Source organism: Falco peregrinus, chromosome 2 (genome assembly GCF_023634155.1).
Source record: "Falco peregrinus isolate bFalPer1 chromosome 2, bFalPer1.pri, whole genome shotgun sequence".
In the NCBI taxonomy this organism is placed as follows: domain Eukaryota; kingdom Metazoa; phylum Chordata; class Aves; order Falconiformes; family Falconidae; genus Falco; species Falco peregrinus.
Window position 1 is genome coordinate 92,558,467 of NC_073722.1, and position 12,165 is coordinate 92,570,631.

The 12,165-nt window shown below is 67.6% G+C and overlaps 1 protein-coding gene across 1 annotated transcript; it reads left to right on the forward strand.

The window, feature by feature from the left end:
• The first annotated feature begins 1,432 nt into the window (after positions 1 to 1,432).
• EMID1 (EMI domain containing 1) lies at positions 1,433 to 11,493 on the forward strand. Its single transcript, XM_055797830.1, is given in 16 exon segments — positions 1,433 to 1,646; positions 3,964 to 4,074; positions 4,181 to 4,287; positions 6,302 to 6,388; positions 6,485 to 6,546; positions 6,632 to 6,758; positions 7,301 to 7,405; positions 7,597 to 7,679; positions 7,681 to 7,735; positions 7,967 to 8,053; positions 8,155 to 8,207; positions 8,308 to 8,361; positions 8,486 to 8,530; positions 8,613 to 8,657; positions 10,133 to 10,223; positions 11,222 to 11,493. Coding segments are annotated over 16 exon segments (1,383 nt in total). The 5' UTR covers positions 1,433 to 1,506; the 3' UTR covers positions 11,353 to 11,493.
• The last annotated feature ends 672 nt before the right edge of the window (positions 11,494 to 12,165 follow it).

Sequence of the window (12,165 nt, forward strand, 5' to 3'; positions counted from 1 at the left end):
AATGCAGCTCCTCCTTGCACCCCCACCCCATAGATGGGGAGCTCAGATGCCTGGGTTCCCCTCTGTCTGCACGGGAAGGGACACAGTGGGTTAGCAGATGAGGACACCAGCCGGACACCTGGGTACCCTGGGGGGGGTGCTGACAGCCTTGATCAGGGGCCTGAGACCCCCACCCACACCCCCCAGAGGAGAGGGGTGGGGGGTCCCAGGGTGCTGCCAATGTGGTGACATGTCCCCAGACACACACACACATGCTGCCTGTAGGGCTGCCCCCCCACCTACTGACACCCGCAGCAGGGACCACCCACGTATGCCCATGCACAGACGTGGCCGCCTTGCACGCCCCGACACAAGGACCACACACGCACGCACACATGGAAGAGGCAGCCGGAAGAACAGCTGGAGACAGACAGACAGGCGGATGTACACATACCCGCCCGCGTACACACACATACGCACACGCAGGCACGAACACACCTGTGTGTGCACAGACACGCTCCGGCCTGCAGCACACCGCATGCGGATGGGCACGCAGGCGTGAGGACACACAGAGGTGCACACATGTGTGGGTACCCATGCACACACATCTGTGCACCCCTGCACACGTTCATGCACTGAAGCACATGTATGTGTGTACCCAAGCACACAGACATGCACACACGTGCATACAGAGATGCACACATACATGTGTACCCAAGCACATGTGTGTATCCATACACATGCAGATGTGCACACGCATGTGTACCCATGCATGCACAGAAGCACACGTGGGAACCCATGCATGCACAAGCATGTGTGTACTCATGCACACACAGATGCGTACACAGACGCACACACAGATGTGTACCCACGCACACACAGACATACATACACCCATGCACACATAGATGTGTACGCACACGTGTACCCATGCACACACACAGACACACGTGTACCCGTGCAAACACAGATGCACACACGTGTACCCATGCACACACGTACACGTGCAAACACATGTGTGCACACACATATGTGTGTACCCATGCCCATGCAGGGACGCACACACGCGTGTGTAGCCCCGCAGGGGACGCGGGGGGGCTCACACCCAGGGCACCCTGGCTTACACGGGAACCCAGGTGCCCATCGTGCCCCCTCCCTGCGCCGAGCCCCCCCACCCGGGCCCGCTGCCCCCGGGCTGTGCCTGGGCCGGGCCCCTCCAGGTCCTGCCCCCCCCCGGTCACTGTGTGCGTGTGTCCCCAGATCGTGCCCCCCCCCACCCGGGGTCAGAGCGTGCGCGTCTCCCCAGATCGCGCCCCCCGTCCGTCCGTCCGTGCCGTCAGCGGGACCCCCGGGCGGCGGGGCGGAAGGCGGGGGGACGGGGGGTCCCTCCTCCTCCTCCTCCCCCCCTCCTCCTCCCCCCCCCCCCCCCCTTCCTCCTCGCCCCGCTCCGCCCCGCCGCCCCCTCGGTGCCGGTGCCGGTGCCGGTGCCCGGGCAGCGCCGCCCCACGCCGAGCCCAGCGCAGCGGCATGGCGGGCCGTGGCCGGGGGCCCTGCCGCCGCTGCCCGCCGCTGCCCGTCCCCCTGGGGCTCTGCCTGTGCCTCTGCTGCCTGCTGCCGCTCGCCGCCGGCTCCTGGAGCCCGGCCGCGCTGCAGCCCGCCGCCCGCAGGTACCGCCGCCGGGGCCACCGGGGGCACGGGGGGCACCGGGGGGCAGCGGGCACGGGGGGATGAAGCACCGGGGAGATGGAGCTCAGGCACCGCAGGGGGGCGGGCCGGGCACGGGGGGCACCGTGCATGGCACCGGGGAGAGGGGGATGCAGGCACCGGGGGGGGGGTCCGGTACCGCGGGGCTGCGGGTACTGGGGGGCACCGGCTGCTGGGGATGGCAGGGAAGAGGCTGCTTGGTCCGTGCTGCTGGGACTGCTGGGCCGGGGGCTTACTGGGGCGTACTGGGGCCAGCAGGACTTACTGGGGCTGGGGGTTACTGGGGCCAGCAGGTCTTACTGGGACTGGTATCACCACTGGGGTTATCACAGCTACCAGGGCTAGCACGGTGCTGGGGCTACTGGGGCTGCCTGGGCACACTGGCGTTGCTGGGGCTACTGGGGCTGTCTGGGCACACTGGGGTTGCTGGGGTTACTGGGGCAGCCCGGGCACGCTGGGGTTACTGGGGTTGCTGGGGCAACCCGGGCACACTGGGGTTACTGGGACTACTGGGGCTGCCCAGAAACACTGGGGTTACTGGGGCTGCCCGGGCACACTGAGACCGTTGGGGCTGGCGCAGGGTGAGCGGCCCCGGCCCAGGGTCCTGCCTGGCCCCAGGAGTTGGCAGGGCTGGGGCAGCCCGCTGTCTGGTTCTGGGGGGCTGTGGTCCCTGTCCCCCCAGTCCCATCCCAGCGGAGCGGCAGGCAGGGTGGCGGGAGGGATGTTTACAGGAAATCTTTGGCTCTGGCCGTGTCTCCAGCACCGGATTGCCGGGACCTCCCGGTTCCGCTTGGGTCGGTGAGGCGACGGGCAGAAGCTGCCTCATTTCCCCTTCCCCTCCCGGCCAAGCCCAGGAAGCCCCCAGTGCCTTGGCACCACCCTGCCATGTCCCCCCCAGATCCCCGTGGCCCAGCACCCATCACCCTGCTGTTAGTACAGGAGGGCCTGTGAGCCCCCAACCCAGCCCTCTCCTTGGGCTAACACATCGCTGGGGTCCCACGTGCCTAAGCCGGCATGGGGGGCACAAAGCCAACAGGCTGGTTTGGGGAAGGGGGGTGGGATTGGGAGCCAGCCCCAGCCTGGGCTTTGCCCCAGGTGTGTGCATGCTCCGGCAGCAGAGCTCGGCCCGCTTGGTGCACGAGTGGTGGCCCAGCAGCGGGTGGGCCAGGTCAGGCCAGGCCATGCGAGCGCTCGCACGCCGATGCCCGCCAGCTCCTGCCCTGCTCCCCAGGAGGGCATTCCCCCACGTCCTCCCGCTGCCAGGCGGGAGGCAAAACGGGCCGGGACCCATCCCCATCCCCGCGGGCATCCAGCGCAGCTGGGGCTGGCACCGCTGCTGCATCCTCAGCCGGAGCCGCCGGCGCGCCTGCATCCTGACCCAGCCCCTGTGCCATCCCTGTGCGCATCACCCAGGAGCTGGATGCCTGCCCAGGGGGGACGATGCTTGGGGTTGTCACCTTGGGTAAGGGGGGCTGGGGGTGCCGCTGCCCCCCAGAACCCCGCTTGGCATCATGAGGCAGCAGCAGAAGCCTGGAGACAGCCCCAACGGGCTCGGCGCTTTCATGGCGCTGGCACAGAGCCTGCCTGGGACGCTGCCCGGCCGGAAAGCCCTGTGCCACCCTGCTGTGCCCCCCCCGGCACCTCCCAGACAATTGTCCCCCCGCGGCGCCCACTCATCCCTGCCGCCACCGCCTCCCTGCTTGCAGGGGCTGTGCAGTGCTGCGGCGGTCCCAAAAAGCTTGGATTTTGACCCAAATTGCACAGCCTCGGAATTTGGAGCCACCAGATACAGCGAGTCCTGGCTGCCGCTGGGATGGGGGCACTCGGTGTTGTGGCACTGGTGTGTCCCCCCCCACCTCTGCAGGGGAAAACTGAGGCTGGGGGGATGCCCGGGGCAGGCAGGGTGGGCAGAGCCTGGCATGAGGAGCCGGCGTGGGGCAGGCAGGCGCCCAAAGAAAGGAGCCTTTGTGCAGGGTGGGCTGGGGGCGCGGGGGGGGCTCCGGGCCCCGCTCCAGGCCAGCCGATGCCAGTGCCATGCAGGGCTGGGAATGCAGCAGGAATGCAGGGCCCCAGCTCCCGCCTCCTGCCAGGGCAGCCCCTGCCCAGGGGGGTTCCCCATGGGCACCCCAAAAGCTGGAGGTGGGCGTCTCATGGGGTTATTTGGGAGGCAGGGTGCCCTGGGGTGGGAGGGGTGGGGGCACCCCAGGTGGAACTGCCACCTCCAGCAGCCCCACGGTGTCCCCGTGGCAGAGCTGATGGCACCAGTGGTTTCCTTTCCAGCAACTGGTGCTCCTACACGGTGACACGGACAGTGTCGTGCCACGTCCAGAATGGCACCTTCCTCCAACGGGTCTTTCAGGGCTGCCGCTGGCCCCTGGCCTGCAGCGGGGGGCAGGTGAGCAGTGCCACCAAGGTCCCCTGGGCATCCCACCCCAACACCCTGGGGTGCTCCACTGCCCCAGGATGGGTCTGAAAACACTGCCCCACTCTGTGCCAGCAGCTACCGCACCATCGTCCGGCCCATCTACAGGGTGACCTACAAGACGCTGACAGCGCTGGAGTGGAGGTGCTGCCCTGGACACACCGGGGCCAACTGCGAGGAAGGTGGGAGCCAGCATGGCCGTGGGAAGGGGCCTCATCCTGCCCTGGCGGGGGCTTCTGGTCCTCTCCATGGCTGGGGTGGGATGGGGTGACCCAAGGGCTGTGCCTGGGCTGTGGGCCCTGGCCATCAGCATTGCTGCTGAGAGTGGGCAGGGTGGGGTGGGCAGAGAGGGACCCATGTGTGGGTGGGTGGGATGGCTGGGGGCACAGTCCTCTAGGGGGGGTGCGTGGAGGGAGGGATGGAAGGAGGGATGTTCTTCTCTGTGGGTGGGTGAATGGATGGATGGATGGATGGATGGATGGATGGATGGATGGATGGATGAATGGTCGAGTGGGTGGATGGATGGATGTTCCTGTGGGTGAGTGGATGGATGGATGGATGGATGTTCCTGTGGGTGGATGGATGGATGGATGTTCCCATGGGTGGGTGGGTAGGTGGATGGATGGATGTCCCTATGGGTAGACAGCTGGCTGTCTGTGTCCATGGATGCATGAATGGATAAGCGGACGGATGGCTGGATGTCCCTGTGTGTGGATGGATAGGTAGGTGGATGAGTGGGTAGGTAGATAGACCGAGAGCAATTGCTGTGCATGGGTGGGTGGGCAGATGGGTGGGTGGGCAGATGGGTGGGTGGCCCTACGTTTGGCTGGATGGGTAGATGCAGGGGTGAGTGGGCAGATGGATGCTTGGCTGGCTCTGCTCAGCGGTGGGTAACCGGAAAGGTCAATAGATGGATGGCAAGAGGACAGACATTCCTGTCTGGGTGGGTGCGTGGCTGTGGCTGTGAGGGGGTGGCTGCCCGCCCACCCGCTGTCCCTGTGTGCAGCAGGGTGGCGGGTGGGCAGCTGCCTGCGCACGGGGTGAATGAATGGGTGCAAGGCTGTGCCATGCATGGTGGGACAGGCACTGCTGCCTCAGCCGCTGGCCCCCAGCCTGCCTCCTTGCTGGGGGGGGGGGGGGGGGGGGGCTCTTTGTCCCCTTGTCCCCATTGTCGCTCCCATCCTCCTTCCTCCCGCTCTCCCTGGACCTCTGCTGCGGGTCCCCAGCCTGGCCCTGGCTCTGTGGGGCACAAAGAGATCAGGGGCTGTAGGGACAGTAGCTGGCACCCAGGGGTGGGGGCACCCTGGGGACAGCTGGGGGCCACCAAAGGCCTGCAGGACAGTAGCTGGCACCGGGGGGCTCCGGAGCCAGCTGTGTGGCAGCAGCACAGGGGGAGGCGGGGGGCTCTTCCTCCCCCTCCTCCCCCTCCTCCTCCTCCATGCGTGCTTGGCCGGTTGCCCCACATCTGGGCCCGCTTAGGGGCGGTGCTGGCTGTCCCTTGCAGCATGGCGGTGGCTGTGCCGAGGTGGGGGTGGCAATGTGGGGGGGCACGATACTGCCAGCTCTGCTCCAGACACCCCTTTCCTGCCGTGCCGGGTGGCCCCCAAGCTGCTGTCCCTAGGGTCCCTCGGTGGGGATGGAGGGCTGGGACATCATGATGGGTTGTGGATGTGGGAGGTGTCCCCAGGAACATGCCCCTGCCCCCAAGCCACCCCCTGAGCTGGGGCTGGGGGAAGTCTTGCTTGCCATGGGGGTGTTTGGGAGGATGGGGGGCAGCTGGGGGCCCTGGCTTGGGTTTAGGAGGTGGGTTGGGGGGATCTGGCTCAGGACCATGGGTGGGCTTGGGGGGTCTGGCTTAGGACCATGGGTGGGTTTGAGGGGAGGTCTTACTCAGGGTTATGAGGGTGGGACTGGGGGGATCTGGCTGATCACATGTAGGTTCAAGGGGGATCCAGTGTGGAACCACGGGCAGGTTTGGGGGGGTCTGCCCCAGGGGGGCCATGGATGGGCTTGGGGCTCCAAGGCTCACAGGGCAGAAGCAGTGGGAGCCCCTGCAACTCCCCCCTCCCCCCCCCCCCCCATTTTGGGTGAGAGGCAGCAGGCCTGCCCAGCCCCGTGGCCCTTGGAGGGTCTCCCACTGCAGGTGATGCACCGCGGAGGGGGTGTCCCTTTCCTGACCCCCCATTCCTTTGGCAGAGGCTCACTCCTTCCTCACCCTGCGGGACGCTGGGCGCCCCGGCACTGCCGCACGCCGGCCCTCCCTGCGCCCCACAGCTTTCTCAGGTGGGTCCCTCCCCAAGCCAGCCCCGTTGACATGGGCAAAGAGGGATGGGTGCCCCCCACCCCACTGCCTGTGCCCCCCCCACTTTCCCCCTGCAGGGTGCCTGAACTGCAGCCGTGTTGAGGAGCTGACAGCCCGGCTTGCCACCCTCGAGGCTCAGGTACCTTGTCACTAATCTGGGCGGGGGGGGGGTCACCTTATGGTCCCCCCTGCTGTGGCACCCAACCCTGCCATCTCTTTGCCAGGTGGCCCGGCTGTCAGTGGCCGAACCCCACACCTCCCCAGCACCCAAAGGCAGCACCCCGGGTGGGGGGCCAGAGGCTGGGCAGCTCTGGGGGTCTCCAGCTGCCCGCGGGAGCCCTGGGGATGATGGTAAGGCAGGCAGCGCAGGCAGCTGCCACACACTTTCCCCCCCCACCTGCATTCTGGGCGCTGGCAGTGGCAATGCCATGTCCTGTGGCACCCGCGGTGATGGCAGTGCCACCTGGCAGCACTGGCAGTGCCATTGCCAGGAAAAGCTCTCAGGTGTTACCAGTATCTGGGGGGGGGGGGGGGGGCGGGGGACACCCGAGGGACTCCCCTCTTGGAGCTACTCACCTTGGGGGAACAGGCTGCAGTCCCATCCCAGCAGACAGTGGGGACAGCGGTGACATTGAGCCACATGTGGGGACCAGGCCAGCTCCAGGGGGGTCTGAAGGGCTTTGCGCCCCTCCCCGCTGCCCCGAGTGCTTTGGCATGGGGCAGGGTAGGGGCATGGCGTGCGTGCCCTTAGGGTGCCCCCCAGATGGATGCTCTCCCCATCCACACTGAGGTGGCAGCAGGGAGCTGTGCTGTGTGGTGGGGGTGGGGACTGGGTGTGGGGGGCACCCACTGGGGGGCTGTCCCCGAGGTGCTCCCCTGAGGGTGCTGCTCAGCTACAGGGACACACGGCTGGCGGGGACCCTCTGGCCCCAAGGGAGACGCGGGAGGACGGGGACCGTCGGGCATTCCTGGGGTGAAGGGTCCAGCGGGGCCACCAGGTAAGGGGGGGGCAGGGAGCCCCGGTGGGAGGGGGGGTCCCAGCCTGGGGGTCCCAGCCCTGTGCCTGGCTCCAGCTGGCAGATCCTGGGGGCTCCATACAGTGGTTTTTGGGGCTCAGAAGGGCTCCAGTGCGGCACAGCCTGAGGCATTGGGCACCCCCCAATCTTCGTCCTCCTCTTCCTCCCTGCAGGTCCCCCTGGCCCCCCAGGACCACCTGGCCGGGATGGAGCCAGGGGGCTCCCTGGAGAGAAGGGGTCACCTGGACCCCCTGGACCCCCCAGGGCCCCCTGCCCCTGTGGGGCCAGCAATAGCCCGCATGGCCGAGCCAAGTAAGAAGGGGCTGGGGTGAGGGGGACCAGGGTGGGGATGGGTGTCCTCCTTGGGCTGACCCCGGGGATGGGTCTGGGGGGGGCAGCCTGGCTGTGGGGAGTGGACTGTGGGGTCCAGGGTGGGAGCATCACCCGGGCTGGAGGTGGTGTGGCAGCATCCTGCCCAGCCGGGTGGTGCTGGGAGCCCCAGGGGGGGTCTGGCCCCTGCCCACCACCCATGCTCTCCCCCAGGGGACCCGATCCTCTCCAACACCTTCACGGAAGCTGCCAGGGGCATCGTGGGTCCTGCCGGACCCCCTGGACCCGTGGGGCCAATGGGTGAGCCACCCCCCCTTCCCTGCCCCTCACCCTGGCACTGTGGGGGTGCCCCGGTGTGGGGGCACCTTGCCAGAGCTGAGCTGTGCCCCCTCTGCTTGCAGGTCCTCCCGGCCCCCCGGGTCCCATTGGGCCACCCGGCCCCCCAGGACCTGACGTAAGTGCCAGAGGCTCCGGGGTGGGGGTGGGGGGTATAGGGCAGGCTGAGCCCTGGACCCCCCCCTGCGGCTGATGGCACCCACCTTGTCCTTGCACAGGGTAGAGCCGGGGCACCCGGAGCTGCCGGCCCCCCCGGGGAGAAGGGAGACAGGGTGAGTGCCCACCAGCCCAGCACTGTGACACGAATTGGGGAGGTCTCAGCTGGTGGGGGGGGCTGCCAGCATCTGCCACGGTGGGGGCATCTGGCCATGCTGATGGGCACTCTCCCCTCTGCAGGGTCCCCAGGGCCACCCGGGCAGCCGTGGGCAGGACGGGGCACAGGTACGTTGCTGGGTCGGGCCCCCCCAGGCTGCAGCCCCCTATGCTCCCCCCCCTGCCAGGCCCTCTCCTTTCTGTGTTTCAGGGCGAGCCGGGCCCCAGGGGCGAACCGGGAGAGAAGGGCACTTGGGTGAGTGGTGGGTGGCACTGGGGGGGGACACATCTACTGACAGGGGTTGGCCACCCATGGGTGCTGTGGGGGGCGGTGATGGGCATGGATGAGACCCCTGGCCACCTGCCCTGCCCTCCTCATACCCCATCCTGGGACCCCAGTGATGGCATGGGGGTGACCAGTGCCCCACATCTTGTCCCTGGGATGCCCATGACAGAGTGGGGGTCCCCAGTGCTGCCCATGCCCCCCCCCAGCACAGGGTGGCACAGAGCTGTGCTGGGCGCACAGGGTGGGCTCAGACCCTCCCCGGGGTAGGGCTGGGGGCCAGTGGCCCCCCCTTGGGGGTATCCCCAACTCCTTCCCCCGGCGTTGTGGTGAACCAGGGGGTGCCGGGAGGTGAGGGGTACCCACGTCCCCTCCGTGCCCCCTTGGGGGAGGTGGCCCGGGGCCATGCAGGGGTCTGGCCCCCCCCTCACCCCCATCCCTCTCTTCTCCCCAGGGGGAGGGTTTGCACCAGCTCCGCGAGGCGCTGAAGATTTTAGCAGAGAGGGTTTTAATCTTGGAAACAATGATTGGGCTCTATGGTGAGTAGGGGGGGGCCAGCCCGGGCCACGGGAGGGGATGGGGACCACTGGGGTGGCCCCCACTCCATGGGGTGGCCCCCATCCCCACCAGCAGGTCACCAGGCCCCATGACGTCATAGTGGCTCTTGGCTTGTTGATGTCATAGAGCTGCAGGAAGGGGGCTCTTGGCACCCCCTCCCTTCCACTGCAGGGGGGGCAGGCACCAGCCCCACCTTAGCTGTGGTGTGATGTCACCAGCTGTGCCTGAATGACATCATCACCCACGCTGCGACATCATGGCCAGCACTGGGGACTGCTCATAGGGCAAGGGCCACCAGGGCACCCCCTGCCTGCACCCACAGCTGGGCACCCCAGGACCCCCCCTCAGACACTGCCCAGGGTGCCCACCTTGGGCAGGGGCACCCATGACAGTCTCCATCTTGGGGACAAGGCAGTGGCGCCCCTGGGTGGGTTGGGGACATCTCCCCCCACATGTCAGGGGGCTCGGCATGTTGGGGGGGTTGGCAGAGGGATCACCCTGCTGGCACTTGCCCGGGCAGGGGACAGCTGCGTCTCCATTGGGGCACTGCTGGGGACATCGAGGCAGTTATGGCTGTCGCAGGGTCAGCACAAGGAACCCCCCAGCCCCCCCCTCCCCAGGACCCACAGGGATGGGGGAGCCCCTTGCATCCCCCTGGGGCCATGGGAGCCCCCGGCACCCCTCTGAGACGAGAAGAACACCCTCCTGGGAGACCTGGCACCCCCCCCCTGGCATTGCACCCGGCACCCCCCCACCGGGGCTGCACCCATGCTACGCTGCCCATGCCGTGCCACCCATGCCATGCTATGCCACCCATGCCATGTGCCACCCGTGCTGTGCCCACCGCGGGGCAAACATGCGCTCTGCTCTGCTCTCTCACTCTCCCCCAGGCCAGTAGCTTCCAAACCCTCCTGCGGCAGCAGGCCCGGCTGGAGGTCCTGGCTAGAAGGGTCACCTTGCTGGAAGCCATCATCTGGCCAGGTAACCGTGCCACCTTCCCTCCTCCCCTCCCCGCATGAGCTGGGCATGCCGCGGCCACCCCCGGGAGCAGGCATGGAGCACAGGGGGCTGGAGCCCCTGGGAACAGGTCCCTGAACTTCCCCCCAGGCCAGGGGAGACCATGGAGCCCCTCTTGGATTGAGACAACCGCATGAGACCCTCTTGGGCCAAGGGAAACCCTGGGGCTCCCCAAGGATCGAGGGAGACAATGGAGCCCTTCTCAACCCAAGGGAGACCCATGGGGACCCTCTTGGACCAAGGGAATCCCCGGAGTCCCCCCAGGGCCAAGGGAGACAACGGAGACCTTCTTGGATTGAGAGAGATAACCATGAAGACCCTCTTGGACCAAGGGAAGCCCTGGAGCCCCTCTTGAACCAAGGGAGACTATGGAGCCCCTCTTGGATTGAGGGAGATGATCGTGGAGAACCTCTTGGCCCAAGGGAGATCATGGAACTCCCCCAAGGATCAAGGGAGACCATGGAGCCTTTCTCAACCCAAGGGAGACCCTCTTGGCCCAAGGCAGCTCCTGGAACTTCCCCAAGGATGGCGGGAGCCCCCGGACCCCTGACTTGGCCCATGGAGACCCTGGTGCCCAGCCCCTGCCATGCCAGGGTACCCACTGCGGGGTGGCAGGTGCCCCCCACCCCCCTTCCTCCCTCCGCTCCGCCTTCCAGCTGTGCTTGCCTGCAGGGGGGACCCCAGCTCTCAGGGTGCCGGATGGGGGGTGCCAGGCAGGGGTGCCAGTTGGGGGGGGGTGTCTCGTGTGTGTGTCCCCCACCCCAGTCCCAGTGTGCCTCTCCCAGCATGGGGGTCCCTGGGGACAGCCAGAGCCATGTGGCCAGGGAGCAATGAACCCCATTTCTGTGGGGTAGGGGACCCCCACCCACAGCAACCAATACTGGGGTCACTTTTGGGGGGGTGGGGGTCTGACAGCCCACTGTCTCCTGCCACCTGACGCCTGTCCCCTTTCCTCCCCACAGAACCAGAGCCTGGCTCAGGCGGTGGCCCCCCCAGCACAGCGGCCCCCCGGCCACCCCGCGGCAAGCGTGGCAGCAGCCAACCCCCCTACCGCATTGTGGCCCCCCACCGTCAGCCCACCGGCAAGCAGTGACAGAGCCTGGGGGGGTCACCCACTGTCACCCCTCACCCTGTGCCCACCACCGTGCTGGTATGGGCAGCTGCATCACCCCATGGGGGGGCAGGACGAGGGTCACCCACCGGTGTCCCCCTGGCCCCACAGGGCACTTGGTGCTAGCTGGTGGCACGGCACCAGCCCCCGCCCCCCCCCCCCCCCCCCCGCTTTGTCCCCCATTGCTGCTGTTTGAACCCCCTCCAGGGAGGAGCAAAGGGGTGCCAGGGACCCCCTCCCCCCCCTTTCTGCCCCCCTCCCCCCAATGTGCAGCTGGGGGGTGCTTAATTGCTCTGCTGGCCCAAGGCCCTGCAGCCACCCCTGCCCTGGGGAAGGGGCTCTGGGAGGGGCTGGCATTGGGGACCCCCCGAGTGGGGACCCCGCTGCACCGCCTGCTTTGTCCCACTGCTTTCAGACCCTCAAGGTCATTAAACGCCTCCTGACCCCATGTCCTGTGCTGTCCCTTGGTGCCCTGGGGGACCTCCTTGGGTGACGCAGGCTCGTGGGGACATGGGTGGCTGAAGGGGGTCCCCTCTACCCACAGTGGATGGCTGGGGGCTGGGGGTAGGGTCCCATGGAGTGCCCCTGGGGCTGCCAATGGGTGGGACGGGGCCAGGGGGAGATGGGCTGTGGTGACCTGCAGGGAGACCAGGGGACACACAGCTGTGCCAGGACACCCATGGGACACCTGCTTACCTTGTGCCACCCATGGGATACCCACCCATGCCATACCACCCATGAGCACCCACCCACCCCGTGCCACCTATAGGACACCCGCCCACACTGTGCCACCCA